The sequence below is a fragment of the Rhinatrema bivittatum genome, chromosome 12 (assembly GCF_901001135.1).
Source record: "Rhinatrema bivittatum chromosome 12, aRhiBiv1.1, whole genome shotgun sequence".
Lineage (NCBI taxonomy): Eukaryota > Metazoa > Chordata > Amphibia > Gymnophiona > Rhinatrematidae > Rhinatrema > Rhinatrema bivittatum.
Genome location: NC_042626.1, coordinates 11,644,143 through 11,660,703, shown reverse-complemented (window position 1 = coordinate 11,660,703; position 16,561 = coordinate 11,644,143). Strand labels below are relative to the sequence as shown.

Below are 16,561 nucleotides of genomic sequence, written 5' to 3'. Positions count from 1 at the left end.
ATGGTATTGCTTTATTGTACAAACTGAATTGTAACAGTATATTTCCAAAAGACAGACTTTTGTTATCAAAAGAATAACTGGGGAAAATGCTTGCTCAAACAACAGGCGGCAGTGTACACATACTAAACAGCTGCCTAAGACAATGCCTGTGGTGAGACCAAAAGAAGAAAAGCTATAGCAGGACAGCATTGGCAGGGGCTGGAGTGGGAGTGGTATCTTGCTGTCAGCTCCCAAAAGTTTGAGGCAATAAGAACAATACTGCAATTGTAACATTAAAAGTACAAATGAAGGGTGGATTGTTCTATTGGAGTCTTCAAAAAATATCTCTGCTAAGCTGAGGATATAAATCTGAGCCCTCTAGGATAACATGCAGAGAAAGTTGTTCTGTGACGTGAATGCACTATACTTTTTATTTTTCTAGTCTAAAAAGCTGATATATATTTCAAGGAAAGAAGCTCCTAGGTGTTAACCAGGAGCCCCAGCTTTCTACTCGGTGTAATTAGAAAGTGCCAGAAGATTAGTCTTCTGTGGCTTTGTGCACTGGTTCACTGTGATCGAGTCATGGACACAGTCACTGTAGTCTGTGTTACATTTAGCACAAGAGCAGCTTATGGCCACAGGGTAGGAGTAGTAAGGATTGATATGCCCTGGGCAGCCTGGAATCACAACAGTCTGGTAGATGTAGTCTTTGTAAGTGCAAACCGTCTGAGACAAGGTACTCTTAGGGAGCCTCTCTTTCAAGTTGGGATCCTAAGGAAAAAGCAAGAGAATGGGTAATAGGGTGAGAAGGCAGTGTAGGTGGAGGCATCCTAGCCAAGCCATATTCAACTAGTAGTATGCCATGAGTGCCTGAAAACATAGAGTAAGTATTGTCTGTTGGTCCAGTTCAACCTACAACGAATCCACTTTCTGCCAGAAGTTAGATACTGGAACTCTAAAAATGTACCTCTCAGACTAGAGCTGTGGGAGTTGTGGAGGAAGGGGTGCTTTACCTAGATGTTATATCACTTGGCTGTAATCCAGTCTCCTAACATGCACCTTTACCCATATAAAACTTCTTAAATAAGGACAATGATGATCAGTAGTCAATAAATGCTTAAGGGTAAGATGTAAAATTCTATGCATATGAATGGGGGGGGGGGGAACAGCTGCCATAGCAGTGCTCCCCTGCCACACCACCCTTATTTTCAGCCCGTTTCTTTGTTGCAGAGAGAGAATGTTTGCTCCTATTGAAGCATAAAATGTTAAAATGTGAATTGGATTTCTTCTGCAATTCCTAAGGGATTGAGTTCTATAGGCTTTCTTAATATCCCACCCAAATTTCCCATGTCCCAACACGTGAATGCAAATGCTTTTTTTAAAGCGTGATACCTAGTGACCAATTCCTGCATCTAGCAGATATCAAAATCAGACAGGTGCAGTGGAAAAATAGGTAACTGTATCCTCCAGCTGAAGAATAGGAACCCAAGCTGCAGAGTCTGAAAGGGGGCCCCGTAAGGAGTGCTGCTCCTCTGGGTGTGGGAACACAGCAGCGGCCCTTGCCATTACCTACACGCACATGTATGCATTTAACCCTTCAGCCTGTCGCTAATTAGGAAGGAGACATAGGAAAAGTCCTTGGCCACATCTGAAGCAGCCTGTGCGTCTTTCCCTGTCTCCTAGTGCTACATTAGAGTGTGTCCAAGCATCTTCCCTCTCCAAGGCACAAAACCTAAAGCTTGGTCCCTGTGGCAAGCATGAAGCCAGTTTTGGGCATCTAGTAATGAGTGCTTAGTTCTCATGCAAACCCTGACCTGAGAATTATACATGATGACAGCTTAAAGTGCTCTGGAATAAGAGAAGGTAAATCTTTTGTAGTTGTATTGGACTCAACCCACTAAAATATGTAAGGACAGACATCTCAGGCTGTAGCAGAGAGGATCTCTGCAGCTGTCCTGTGAAACAGTTGCTTTAAGCTTTATCAAATGGCCTGGGGCCCTCCCAGAAACGCTGCTGGGTTACAGCACAGTCTGCATCATCAAGAGCCTCCTGCTTTAAGGGATTTGGGCTCCGAGCAGGTCTGAGTACCTGAAGCCCCTGTAGGTGGGGATAGGTTTCAAAGCTCTGTGCTCTAATCCAGTGGTTCTCTGCTTGCTATTCAAGTACCTGATATAACCAGTTTGCTTTCCAGGAGATGGGGGAAGAATATGCATAAGATACATTTGCATACATGAGAGGCAGCACACGCCAATTTATCTCATACATATTCATTATGAATATTTTGAAAACTTAACTAGGAAAAGCTTGAAGATCAGGTTGAGAACCACTGTTATAAAACTATAAATGTGTCCCCAAACCTGCATGGATGTAGGTTTTTTGTTTTTTTTAATTTTGCGAGAAAGTAAATAGGTAAGAGGCGGTACCCGTGTCAGGCAGAATCCAGCACAGATGGTGGTGTTGATGGTCAGGCAGTAGGCACACTCTCTCTTTTCCACATGGATCGTGTATTCGGTGGGAACGCACCGCGAAGCAGCATTGCTGAACATCAGGCTAAAGAGGACAGTCGCAAGACAGACGGGATTCATTCTAAAGGGCAAATAAGCACAGTTGTAAAGGCGTCCAGGAGTGGCATGAGCACCAGAAGGCCAGCCCCGTTACAGAGAGAGAAGAGAGGTGGTTTGACAAAAGATCAGTGGTATAAGTGTGGGCAGAGACACCTGCAGAGTGCGGGTGGTGAGAAGGTATCAACCTGTCCCTGCTTCTCTCTCCATGGGGGACGTGTGCCTTGGTGAGGGTTTAAGAACCAGAGATGAAAGGGGAGAGCAGCAGAAAACCTCCTCACTTAGTGTAACAGGATCAGAGACGTCTTTCCTTCTGGGTGCTGATTTATGGGAGGAGTAAGCTAGGAGAGAGGTGCATAGTGAAACAGATTAGTATGCGACACAAAGCTAAGTGTCTTCAACCATGCAACAGCTCGGCTTAATAAAAAAACCAAAAAAAAAAACAGTTTCACTGCATGCATCCGTGGCTAATTATGCTCATAAAAAAGGGCCAGCCTTGGGAGCAGGGGGTGGTGGAGGTGGTTAATGTCACAGAGAACCTGAACTAAGAAATTCCTTGTGTGGCCAAAGTGAAACTTTCCCTCATCGTGTGACATCATCCCAGCGGCTTTGGGGGAGATGCTCTTATCGATGTAAGAGTGATCTGCCTTATTTTCTCTGAATTTCAGAACCAGTCAACCTTACCCTGTAAGAATGTAGGCCAGGACTCTTCTGCATTATTATGAAATGTATTTAATATGTGCTACAGTCCACAGCATATCAAAAGCTTGCCTTATCAGTATTTTCACTATACCTTCTCCCTTTTGTTAATAATTAATAAAGCACAATGCATTAGAATCCATAATCCCAAGGGTCCTTTTCTGCTTTCTTTTTCATTTCCAAGCTGAAAGAAATTTTTGAAGGCCTCCCCTTGAAAAGCAGAGCAGGAGGGTCAAACCCTCCCCCCTGGAAAAGGTTTACAAAAGAAAGGAGATGCAACGATAAAAGGGCCCACAACAAATCCTTAACCATGCGTTTCAGGTTTCCCAACCCTTCCTCAGGCATTTTCTTAATCTTCTGGTTTCTCGTTTGAACAAAAAACGCAAACCTACAAATCTAAAGTGCAATAACTGAAATGGGCCACAGGGGTGGCCATCGTGGGTGAGCGGTGAGGATCCCGTGATGCACCGCAGGCAGCGCTGGCAAGGGAAAGGGGGCGCCCCCTGGGGCGAGCGGTGAGGATCCCGAGATGCACCGCAGGCAGCGCTGGCAAGGGAAAGGGGGCGCCCCCTGGGGCGAGCGGTGAGGATCCCGTGATGCACCGCAGGCAGAGCTGGCAAGGGAAAGGGGGCGCCCCCTGGGGCGAGCGGTGAGGATCCCGTGATGCACCGCAGGCAGCGCTGGCAAGGGAAAGGGGGCGCCCCCTGGGGCGAGCGGTGAGGATCCCGTGATGCACCGCAGGCAGCGCTGGCAAGGGAAAGGGGGCGCCCCCTGGGGCGAGCGGTGAGGATCCCGTGATGCACCGCAGGCAGCGCTGGCAAGGGAAAGGGGGCGCCCCCTGGGGCGAGCGGTGAGGATCCCGTGATGCACCGCAGGCAGCGCTGGCAAGGGAAAGGGGGCGCCCCCTGGGGCGAGCGGTGAGGATCCCGTGATGCACCGCAGGCAGCGCTGGCAAGGGAAAGGGGGCGCCCCCTGGGGCAACCCACTCGTGCCTAGATGGGATTTTCCTAATTTGTTGTCCTTGAGATTTGTAAGTGAGCATTTTTAGCAGGTATGGAGTGAATCCCACAAAACAGATATATATAAAAAAAACCCTCTAAATAAATGTTAACTAAAAGTGCACAAGTCCTGTAACCCCCAGAATCCTCCCTGGTTGTTCTTGGGGAAGCTCTGTGCTCCCCCAGCTCAGCTGCTGGAATCTCCTTCCACTCTTGTGGTGAGGAAATCCCAGTTCAGTGCATCCCAGCTGCCAGATCTTACCATGAAAAAAAGAAAAGCAGCAGACTTTCTGCATGAACCATCCCTGCAGCTCCCTAACCCCTGAACTGCGGGGCTTCCTGCAACTGGGCCAGACTTTCCCACATTTGTACTGCTTGATCTTTTATCCTCTTCCTTATCTTCCGTTCTCTCTTGCGCCTGATCCCTCAATTTCTTTTTTACTCTTTTATTTAGCTCGGTTGTTTTCACCTTTACCTTATTTATTAAGTTTCCAGCTTCTACCTTTCTCTTCCCCTCTGATTTCTACCTCTTTCCTCCCTCTCTCATTCTGCTCTGTCTGTCTTTACATTCTTCCATCCTCCTCCTGATCTCATTCCTAGGTCTCCTCTCTTTTCTGGCATTCATTTTGTTTTCTCCTAACTCATCTTATTTACCAGCCCTGTCCATTTGCCTTCTCCTCCTCTCTCACACACACATCGCTGTCCTTTTCTCCTCCATCCTTCCTCCCCTCATCCTCCCTTTTACCTCTTCCTCACTCCCCCTTTCTCTCTCTGCTTTCCTACTTGGCCCTCCTCTCCCTCCCTCACCCTCTTTGCCCTGTACCCTCCTTTGCTGCTGGAGCTCAGTCTTGCCGAGGCCGGCGGCAGCGTCCGCCCCAGGGAAGCTGAACGGGTGCAGCGCTGCTGGCCCCACCTCCTCCCTCTACCTGCATCCTTGTGCTGTGAAGAGAAAGCGCAGAGAGGGATGGACAAAATAAACGGGGAACCTGGGGTCCAGCAGAATCGCTCATGACCCGCAGGACTGTTACTGCTCCTTACTGCCCGCTGCTATGATCATGTGAAGGGGGTTGGGCCATCAGTCGATCGATACTTTCCTCTCATCCCAATGCAGGAGGGTGGGAGATGGACTCCTGGCGCAGGAGCATTTGCAGGTCTCTGAAGGTGATGCTTGAGGGGGCCCTTACGGAGTTGTCGAGCCCAGAGACGGGCACTGCTTGATTTCTGTAATGAGTGATACAGAAAAGGAAATGGAAAACGGATACGGTCTGCCTACAAATGAAACAGGCTGCAAGGCTCAAACGCCGTCAGATTGCCATGTAAGAGATCTGCCTTTGATTCCTGGCTTCTGCACACTGGGCCGATCTGGGTTAAGGATGGTGAGGAGGCAGCATTCGCAGCCCCCGTGGCAGGGGGTGGGGGAGGGGAGTTTTTGCTTTCTCCCAAGTGTGCCAAGAAGCTATGGTCTGGGATCCCTGGGCAAGGTCTGGCGCTGCGACGGCCTGGCTGGGGGTGTGGGGGATGTGGGGTTACAAAATGGATAATGACCCCCAGTTAGTTTCATGTGAAGGCACCATGGAGCCTAATGGAGGCGGGTTCCCGTTGAGCTGGAAGCCAGTTACAGAAAGGACCACTGCCGTCGACCCTAAAGAAGCACGTCCTGTGTGCATAACGTCAACAGGGAGATGTAACTACCATTAATTACTTGGGGGCTAAGAGGAACTCTCCCTGAAATGAAGTCAGGTGCGATTATGAAGAGAGATCACATCAGAGCGGCAACAAGAGTAAAAGTAACCCTCAGAAGGGCAACCAAAATGATAAAGGGGATGAGGAAAGGCTGAAGCAGTTAGGACTGTTCAGCTTGGAGAAGAGACGGCTGAGGAGGGATATGATGGAGGTCTACAAAATCTACAACAGGTAAATGTGAATCAGTTATTTACTCTTTCAGATAATAGAAGGACTAGGGGGCACTCCATTAAGTTAGCAAGTAGCACATTTACAACAAATCAGAGAAAATTATTTTTCACTCAACGCACGATTTATTAAGCTCTGGAATTCTTTGCCAGAGGACGTGGTTAAGGCAGTTAGTGTAGCTGGATTTAAAAAAAAAGTTTGGATAAGTTCCTGGAGGAGAAAACCATAAACAGCTATTAATCAATTGGGAGTAGCCACTGCTTGTTGCCAGCATCAGTAGCTTGGGAGCTATTCATTTAATGTTTGGGTACTTGCTAGGTACTTGTAGCCTGGATTGGCCACTGTTGGAAACAGGATGCTGGGCTTGATGGACCCATGGTCTGACCCAGTATGGCAACTTCTTATGTTCCTGTAATTCCGCCATCCCCCCAATTTCTTCTGCTGCCAGAACAATTGAAGTTGATTGAGACATGCAAATTAGGATTTTCTCCCTCCCTCTCTTGGGTTCCAGTAGACTCTCTCTCTCTCTCTCTCCCTCCCCTTCCCTCCTCAGCCTCCTCCCTTCTTTCGGCCACTGTGAGCCTCCGGAAGACTTTTTTTTATCATCAGGCGATACCCAAACCCAGGGCCACAGAGGCCAAGCACGTCCAGCGATCATTCACCTCCTCATGACCAAAATATTTAACCCCACAACCAACTGTGGGAGAAGAGATGCCAGTAATGCACTCTATTTTGGCAAAATGGTGGCTTTTTTTTCAAAATTATTATTATTTTGAGCATCCATAGGCGACATGAGCACAGTCCTCCATGAGAAGACGTAGCCTAGTGGTGAGCGCAAGCTGGGAACCAGGGAAGCCGGGGTCAAATCTTATTGCAGCTCCTTGTGACCCCGGGCAAGCCACTCTCCCCCCCTCCATTGCAAGCTCTCTGGCAACAGGCAAATAACTACAGTACTTGAATGCAATCCACTTTGAAACGCCTGAAAAGTGCAATATAAATAAAACATGGGACACTTTGCTTTCCTGCCTGGATCATCTCCGCTTACTTGCCTTCGTTTTCACATTAAAAAAAAAAAAAAAAAATCCAAAACACACCGGGGAGGGAGGGAGGGAGGAAGAGCTCTGCTCACACAAGAGTAAGAAGCCGAGCCTCATTCACTCCCCCTCAGCACTGAGGCTTCTCGTACAAAGGACGAAGCAAAACATCCTGAAAGGGCGAAACTCCAGACCAGTCCTGCTAACTAAAATAACTAACAAGTCAGAAGAAAGACAAAAGGCTTGTTTTGCTTTTTTTTTTTTTTTTTTTTTTTAATTTTCTGGAATTAATTTCTAAACCACTTGGGAAACAAAAGAGAGGTACCTACCTAGCTTCAGTTTTGCGAGCAGGAGAGGCAGTGATTGGAAAGAAAAGGCTTCGTGCAATTTTATACTCTTCAGGCTAAGTCTGCACTAATCTTCTTGTTGATGTTGTTGAATTAGAATTCTTGCCTCCTTATCTATAAATTCAATACTGAAAATTCATACCGGACCATAAAATGGAGAGGAACAGCAATTTCATGAGAGCTTCGCCTGGAAGCTATGACTGAAAATGTAATTACTTTGACATGAATAGTGCTGTTCAGCTTTTTTTTAAACAAACTGCTGTTTACTAGAAACATGTTTTGATAATGTCAACGTTTTATTAATTTTCCACCATGCTTACCGTTATGGGTCACGAAAAAAAAAAAAAAAAAGAGAGTCTTGTGACCTCTTCAGGCCTGAAAAGAAATGTTAGCTGCATATATCACGTTATAGAAGCAATTCACTTATTATGAAGGGAGGCTGCCGCGCTCAGCCTCTCCTCGGGAAAGGGGATAGGCTGTGAAAATCCTGTTAAACGATACGATTTTTGTTTTCCATTTACTGAATAATAATAACCTGCACTTGTACGGGCAGACGGGGCGCAAGTTGAAAAGCCGGTTATCTGCGCGACGAGACCCGTCTAAAACTCGCCCTGGCTGGGTCCAGCGGCCAGAACCATACGTGGCCTTCCATAGCACGGCAAGCTTTAGCGAAGCTGCCAGGAGGCCTTCCCGAAGGCGGTAAAAAAACTGCGCGCGGGTGACTTTTCCGCAAGTACGCGTGCTGTTCCCCTCCCCCCTCGGTTGCCCACACAAAAGAGTGGGTGCAAAGTCGGTGACCATCTTTAATGCTCTTTGCGTTAACGTCGTTTATCTTTGATCATTTGCGTAAAGCACTAAAAGCAACCATGCAACCTTCCCACTACATGAATTGTTTAAAAGCTGCCCCCCCCCCCACCAAAGGTATATTGATGTTTCCAGTCAAAGATCTATGCGCTCTGCCCCTCAATCGGACAAAACAACCTCATATGAAGGAAAAAAAAATAAACATTTCTGTGTGGGGGTAACCTGCAAGGAGCGGCAGTTACTGCCCTCAACAGAAACATAGGGGTAACCTGCACGGAGTGGCAGTTACTGCCCTCAACAGAAACATGGGGGTAACCTGCACAGAGCGGCAGTTACTATCTTTAACAGAAACATGGGGGTAACCTGCACGGAGTGGCAGTTACTGCCCTCAACAGAAACATGGGGGTAACCTGCATAGAGTGGCAGTTACTATCTTTAACAGAAACATGGGGGTAACCTGCACGGAGTGGCAGTTACTGCCCTCAACAGAAACATGGGGGTAACCTGCATAGAGTGGCAGTTACTATCTTTAACAGAAACATGGGGGTAACCTGCACAGAGTGGCAGTTACTATCTTTAACAGTAACATGGGGGTAACCTGCACAGAGTGGCAGTTACTATCTTTAACAGTAACATGGGGGTAACCTGCACAGAGTGGCAGTTACTATCTTTAACAGTAACATGGGGGTAACCTGCACAGAGTGGCAGTTACTATCTTTAACAGTAACATGGGGGTAACCTGCATGGAGCGGCAGTTACTGCCCTCAACAGAAACATGGGGGTAACCTGCACAGAGTGGCAGTTACTATCTTTAACAGAAACATGGGGGTAACCTGCACAGAGTGGCAGTTACTACCTTTAACAGAAACATGGGGGTAACCTGCACAGAGTGGCAATTACTACCCTTAACAGAAACATGGGGGTAACCTGCACAGAGTGGCAGTTACTACCCTTAACAGAAACATGGGGGTAACCTGCACAGAGTGGCAGTTACTACCCTTAACAGAAACATGGGGGTAACCTGCACAGAGTGGCAGTTACTATCTTTAACAGTAACATGGGGGTAACCTGCAAGGAGCGGCAGTTACTGCCCTCAACAGAAACATAGGGGTAACCTGCACGGAGTGGCAGTTACTATCTTTAACAGAAACATGGGGGTAACCTGCACAGAGCGGCATTTACTGCCCTCAACAGAAACATGGGGTAACCTGCATAGAGTGGCAGTTACTATCTTTAACAGTAACATGGGGGTAACCTGCACAGAGTGGCAGTTACTACCCTTAACAGAAACATGGGGGTAACCTGCACAGAGTGGCAGTTACTACCCTTAACAGAAACATGGGGGTAACCTGCACAGAGTGGCAGTTACTACCCTTAACAGAAACATGGGGGTAACCTGCACAGAGTGGCAGTTACTATCTTTAACAGTAACATGGGGGTAACCTGCATGGAGCGGCAGTTACTGCCCTCAACAGAAACATGGGGGTAACCTGCACAGAGTGGCAGTTACTATCTTTAACAGAAACATGGGGGTAACCTGCACAGAGTGGCAGTTACTACCTTTAACAGAAACACGGGGGTAACCTGCACAGAGTGGCAGTTACTACCCTTAACAGAAACATGGGGGTAACCTGCACAGAGTGGCAGTTACTACCCTTAACAGAAACATGGGGGTAACCTGCACAGAGTGGCAGTTACTACCCTTAACAGAAACATGGGGGTAACCTGCACAGAGTGGCAGTTACTATCTTTAACAGTAACATGGGGGTAACCTGCACAGAGTGGCAGTTACTATCTTTAACAGTAACATGGGGGCAACCTGCACAGAGTGGCAGTTACTATCTTTAACAGTAACATGGGGGTAACCTGCACAGAGTGGCAGTTACTACCCTTAACAGAAACATGGGGGTAACCTGCACAGAGTGGCAGTTACTACCCTTAACAGAAACATGGGGGTAACCTGCACAGAGTGGCAGTTACTACCCTTAACAGAAACATGGGGGTAACCTGCACAGAGTGGCAGTTACTATCTTTAACAGAAACATGGGGGTAACCTGCACAGAGTGGCAGTTACTATCTTTAACAGTAACATGGGGGTAACCTGCACAGAGTGGCAGTTACTATCTTTAACAGTAACATGGGGGTAACCTGCACAGAGTGGCAGTTACTATCTTTAACAGTAACATGGGGGTAACCTGCACAGAGTGGCAGTTACTATCTTTAACAGAAACACAGGGTTAACCTGCACAGAGTGGCAGTTACTGCACTTAACAGTAACATGGGGGTAACCTGCACAGAGTGGCAGTTACTGCACTTAACAGTAACATGGGGGTAACCTGCACAGAGTGGCAGTTACTACCATAAGTAAATTGCTAGGCAGACTGGATGGAGCATTTGGTCTTTTCCTGCCATCAGTAACATCTTACTATGAGGTATAATAGGCTTTAGGCACAAGGTGGTAAATATTGAGCCCAGATGGATAGGATAGATAAAGGGAGTGGTAAAAGAGTAGATTGACAATGGATCCCCAAGGGTAACAGGAGGCAGATTAGCGCGCCTCGTCCCATTTTTCAACATAATTTGAGGAGGACTTGACAGATGTCTTCTAAAATGAATCATCTCATCTCTCATCTTCTCCCCTTTGGGAGCATCTGTATTCGCAAGAAATAGTTTCAGGGTCCCCTCTGAAACAGGAAAGGCACAGCATTTAAGTGCTGCAGAGCACTATCCAGTTTACTGCAAAACCCGGCATCAGGATTTTTTCACTGGGCGGGGGCCCATGGGGATCATGCACACAGTCTCTCCAATGAGCCTCCACCTGAGGAGGCTGTTCCAAAACAAAAAATATACTTAACAGAGGACAAAATAAAATTAAAAAAAAAAAGCAACAGTACAGATGTACAAAAACACAGGAATATAAAAAAAGGAGACCCACACCACTACCCAAAACAACATACATCAAAAAAACACAGAGAATATGGAGAAACCACAGGCTGTTTAAGTAGTCTTCTCAAAAGCACTCAAGAGAGGCGAGCGGGAAAAGCAATCATGGGATTTTATGCTCCGGGTTTTTTTTGCAGGGCTGCCACTGATTGATTGTGAAATGCCAGCCGATGTGGGGATTTAAGCTGCGGAAGATCGGATTCAGTTTGTAAAATATTGGGATTTAGTGCGTAGAAGTGCATCGAGCACTGGGACTGAATCATCTATAAGACTGAATACATGTGGATGTAACACTTGCTATTAATGGGCGTAACTGATCAACAGAGAGCTTTCTGACACATTATGCTCAAGCCCACTGTACACCTGATACCCTGTTACTGCTTTTCTGCAACACAGTAAGCAAATCCACGGCTCTCGTGCTAAACTTTCAAAAGGGAAATTTTGATAAAATGAGAAAAATAGAAAAAAATTGAAAAGAGCAGCTACAAAGGTTAAAAATGTATGCAAGAGGCGTGGGTCATTGTTAAAAAAAAAATACCATCCTAGAAGCACAGTCCAGATGTATTCCACACATTAAGAAAGGTGAAAGGAAGGCAAAACGATCACCGGCATGGTTAAAAGGGGAGGTGAAAGAAGCTATTTTAGCCAAAAGATCTTCATTCAAAAATTGGAAGAAGGATCCAACAGAAGAAAATAGGATTAATGCATAAACGTTGGCAAGTTAAATGTAAGACATTGATAAGTCAGGCTAAGAGAGAATTTGAAAAGAAGTTGGCTGTAGAGGCAAAAACTCACAGTAAAAACTTTTTAAAATATATCCGAAGCAGAAAGCCTGTGAGGGAGTCAGTTGGACCGTTAGATGATCGAGGGGTTAAAGGGGCAATTAGAGAAGATAAGGCCATCGCGGAAAGATTAAATTATTTTTTTGCTTCAGTGTTTACTGAAGAGGATGTTGGGGAGATACCCGTAATGGAGAAGGTTTTCATGAGTAATGATTCAGATGGACTGAACCAAATCACAGTGAACCTAGAAGATGTGGTAGGCCTGATTGATAAACTGAAGAGTAGTAAATCACCTGGACTGGATGGTATATACCCCAGGGTACTGAAGGAACTCAAAAATGAAATTTCAGACCTATTAGTAAAAATTTGTAACCTATCATTAAAATCATCCATTGTACCTGAAGACTGGAGGGTGGCATTAATGTAAGCCCATTATTTAAAAAGGGCTCCAGGGGCAATCCGGGAAACTACAGACCGGTTAGCCTGACTTCAGTGCCAGGAAAAATAGTGGAAAGTGTTCTAAACAGCAAAATCACAGAACATATAGAAAGACATGGTTTAATGGAACAAAGTCAGCATGGCTTTACCCAGGGCAAGTCTTGCCTCACAAATCTGCTTCACTTTTTTGAAGGAGTTAATAAACATGTGGATAAAGGTGAACCGGTAGATATAGTATACTTGGATTTTCAGAAGGCGTTTGACAAAGTTCCTCATGAGAGGCTTCTAGGAAAAGTAAAAAGTCATGGGATAGGTGGCGATGTCCTTTCGTGGATTGCAAACTGGCTAAAAGACAGGAAACAGAGTAGGATTAAATGGGCAATTTTCTCAGTGGAAGGGAGTGGACAGTGGAGTGCCTCAGGGATCTGTATTGGGACCCTTACTGTTCAATATATTTATAAATGATCTGGAAAGAAATACAACAAATGAGGTAATCAAATTTGCAGATGATACAAAATTGTTCAGAGTAGTTAAATCACAAGCAGATTGTGATAAATTGCAGGAAGACCTTGTGAGAATGGAAAATTGGGCATCCAAATGGCAGATGAAATTTAATGTGGACAAGTGCAAGGTGATGCATATAGGGAAAAATAACCCATGCTATAGTTACACAATGTTAGGTTCCATATTAGGAGCTACTACCCAAGAAAGAGATCTAGGCATCATAGTGGATAACACATTGACATTGTCGGCTCAGTGTGCTGCGGAGTCAAAAAAGCAAACAATGTTGGGAATTATTAGGAAGGGAATGGTGAATAAAACGGAAAATGTCATAATGCCTCTGTATCGCTCCATGGTGAGACCCCACCTTGAATACTGTGTACAAGTCTGGTCGTCGCATCTCAAAAAAGATATAGTTGCGATGGAGAAGGTACAGAGAAGGACAACCAAAATGATAAGGGGAATGGAACAACTCCCCTATGAGGAAAGACTAAAGAGGTTAGGACTTTTCAGCTTGGAGAAGAGACGACTGAGGGGGGATATGATAGAGATGTTTAAAATCATGAGAGGTCTAGAACGGGTAGATGTGAATCGGTTATTTACTCTTTCGGATAGTAGAAGGACTAGGGGACACTCCATGAAGTTAGCATGGGGCACATTTAAAACTAATCGGAGAAAGTTCTTTTTTACTCAACGCACAATTAAACTCTGGAATTTGTTGCCAGAGGATGTGGTTCGTGCAGTTAGTATAGCTGTGTTTAAAAAAGGATTGGATAAGTTCTTGGAGGAGAAGTCCATTACCTGCTATTAAGTTCACTTAGAGAATAGCCACTGCCATTAGTAATGGTTACATGGAATAGACTTAGTTTTTGGGTACTTGCCAGGTTCTTATGGCCTGGATTGGCCACTGTTGGAAACAGGATGCTGGGCTTGATGGGCCCTTGGTCTGACCCAGTATGGCAGGTTCTTATGTTCTTATATGTTTGAATCTGTCTTGGATGCTCTTTATAAGACTGCTTAAACAGTTTGTGATTATTTGACATTGTTGTTTTTGATTTAAAACCCAAAGGAAAACAGTTCCTCTGTTTCCATAAACAAAGTGAGACAAAGTGACAGTTCCTTAGGCTTATTACGTGAGGTTGCAGGAAACTGGGACGTCCTTTGCCTATACCTGGACTAGGCCTTTCTTCACTTAGAAACCTGGTCAGATCCTGGAAATCTTCTCACACAGTTGAATGGTATCATTATAACGTGGCTGATACCTTCAGCCTCCCAGAGAAGCTTCTTTATCTCAGGGACTAGGGACAAATGCTGACGGCTGGTTCCCTCCCAGAACTCACCCCAACCAACAGAGAGCAATCCACTCCCTGAAAGAAGAGATAGCCTCCTCCAGGAGCCGAGAGAGTTACAGTCCCTTGCTCCTTTGATCCACGACTACTCCCGGCGACTCATGGAGTCACCTATATAGAGATGTTGGACAAAAACCCCACTCGGAAATGTATATCAATGGGCCAGGTGTTCAGCCAAACACTGTAGAGAGCTTCAGGCCAAGCTCCTGCCCCTCCCTTTCAGGAAGCCTGCAGAGAACAGGAGGAGAGGGACTGGCGATGAGAGCAAGGCAAACCGTTTTCTGCTCTGCAGTGTCTGCCTGAACCTCACCCGCCCACCACCCCCTCCTCAGTAAGACGGTAAAAAAAACTTTCAAGCGGGGTGCACATGTACACGCGTGCATTGGCACACGCCCAGACGCCTGGCAATTTTGTGTGTGCGGATGGTATAAAATAGCCAAGGCACGCAGATGTGTGCACTCGGTTTTGCCCAGGGGGGGGGGGCACACGGTCAGGTGTGAGCCAGGCAAGCGGGGGAATTTTATAACAGGCGCGCGTCCATGCCATGATCAGTTCCGCTAGTTTTTCCACTCTAGAACCTAGGTCCTTCACACCCCCTTTGTTTTTAGCCTGCACGCCATCCCCTCCGGTACCTACGCGCCTGGGCCCAGGTCCAGTGCGGTGCAAATTTACTTCTGCAATAGAGGAAGCGCAAGTTTAAAAAAAAACAAAAACAAATGGGCAGGCGTTAATTTCTGAGCAGCCCAAAAAGTGTACAGAGAAGCAGAAAATACTGCCACCCGACAACCAGCTCCCAGCACCTCCTTGGCAGCGCGACCCCCTCATTTAAATATTCAATCTCGGGTCCAGGTTTGGTGGCTGGGCGCGCGCGTTAGGAAAGCGGATGCTCAACACCGAGCGCCCGTTTTCCGCGCCAGTTTTATTCATCGGCCCCAATGTGTGGGCGAATATTGGAATCTGCTCCGAGCAATATTATGGAGGCAGCGCAACGCACAAATAAATAAGGGCGGAGGTGATCCATAAACGTGGCAGCAGTTTCAGCACCAGTGCCCCCCAACTGTTCCAAGTCCGGCGTCTGTGCCCAAAAGAAATTGTAATCCTCGCTGCGTGCAACAAGATATGAAACCAATGGCTTAGCGTTCCAGTTTGTCTCTGGTGTCTCCCAGCTCCTCAACAGCCACAAAGAAGCAGCCAGTTCAAGCGAACCGACCAACAATTAACTGAAGGACTCTGTGCACTTTGACCCCAAACCCCTATTCCCACCCCATGTGGATGAGAGAGGCCTGAGTGCCATACCCTCTCCAACACAAGAGATTTGAATTACTGAATGTTGACAAGTATAACAGATATCTATGCCTTCTATATAACAGCTTATACAGCATTTCTCTGTTATTATTACACAGGGAAAGCTTTGAGATGGAGTGCCCTGTACCACCATACTCTAGAAACACTTTCCCAAACTGAAACTCGTGAGTGGATGTAAAACACAGCTCATGCAAACGACCCATCTCATCAATAAATTCAGTGTCAATAAATTAGACCCTCATAACAGGCAACATCAGGGTCATTGTAATGAAATATTTCATCAGTCTTCCACCTTACATAGAAGCAGAGGTCTAAAGCAGTGTCCCAACAATTTTTCAGTTTTTTTGTTCTTTTGGAAATAAAATATATTTTTTTTTAATCGACTCTGATCAATAAACAAGTAATCCCCAAGACTTATCTTGTGATGTGTTGCACACAACAGGAAAACGCCAAATAGCCACCGTGAAGTAGTGTTTCAATGAACGCCCTTCTATTCTCAGCCCGTCACGGGACCGTGTTTCAAACAGCAGGTTCTTCATCAGGGTGCTATCTTGAATTAGGTCTAGAAACAGAGAACTACTTATTAGCCCAACATTAAACAATTATTCAAAAGGTTATTCAAAACATCATTCAAGAAATATTTATATATATATAGCTCACCTACCAGGGAACTCACTCGCGTAGCGGCATATAGACCGGAAATGATTGTCAAATAAGGCCCCCTACCATGGGCCGGTCATTTTACTAGTTCTCAACGTGTCCATCAAATGACGTAACGGGTTTAAAAGGACACTCAAAATGAAACTGATAAGGTACCACGTTATAACAGTGAATACCAATCAGTTGAGTCCGTGTGGTTGCACAGGGGTTGAGGTGGAAGATGCAGGACCGTCCCACACCAGTTCTCCAC

The 16,561-nt window shown here is 46.0% G+C and overlaps 1 protein-coding gene and 1 long non-coding RNA gene across 3 annotated transcripts in view; both read right to left on the bottom strand.

The window, feature by feature from the left end:
- Positions 1-30: 30 nt before the first annotated feature.
- TSHB (thyroid stimulating hormone subunit beta) lies at positions 31-8,622 on the bottom strand. Of its 2 annotated transcripts, none has more exons than XM_029572442.1 (3): positions 2,822-5,017; positions 2,403-2,565; positions 31-750 (listed from the first exon to the last, which is right to left on the bottom strand). In XM_029572442.1, the coding sequence occupies exons 2-3, from the start codon at positions 2,562-2,564 to the stop codon at positions 487-489; spliced, it is 426 nt and encodes a 141-aa protein (XP_029428302.1). In that variant the 5' UTR covers position 2,565; positions 2,822-5,017; the 3' UTR covers positions 31-486. The 2 variants fall into 2 exon arrangements, with proteins under 2 accessions (XP_029428302.1, XP_029428301.1); XM_029572441.1 differs by lacking the exon at positions 2,822-5,017 and adding an exon at positions 7,512-8,622 and having other exon boundaries at positions 41-750.
- Positions 8,623-13,865: 5,243 nt separating this feature from the next.
- The window catches only part of LOC115073809, a 32,368-nt gene continuing 29,672 nt past the window's right edge, over positions 13,866-16,561 (bottom strand). The window contains exon 3 of the long non-coding RNA XR_003852106.1: positions 13,866-16,213. This is a non-coding gene — a long non-coding RNA (uncharacterized LOC115073809). The remainder of the gene's footprint in view (positions 16,214-16,561) is intronic.

Excerpts from the sequence above, each read along its gene's own strand:
- TSHB (XM_029572441.1), bottom strand. The coding sequence starts at position 2,564 with ATGAATCCCGTCTGTCTTGCGACTGTCCTCTTTAGCCTGATGTTCAGC. Across the intron at positions 751-2,402 it reads CTGGATTCTGCCTGACACGG|GATCCCAACTTGAAAGAGAG; the intron begins GTACCGCCTCTT and ends CTTTTTCCTTAG.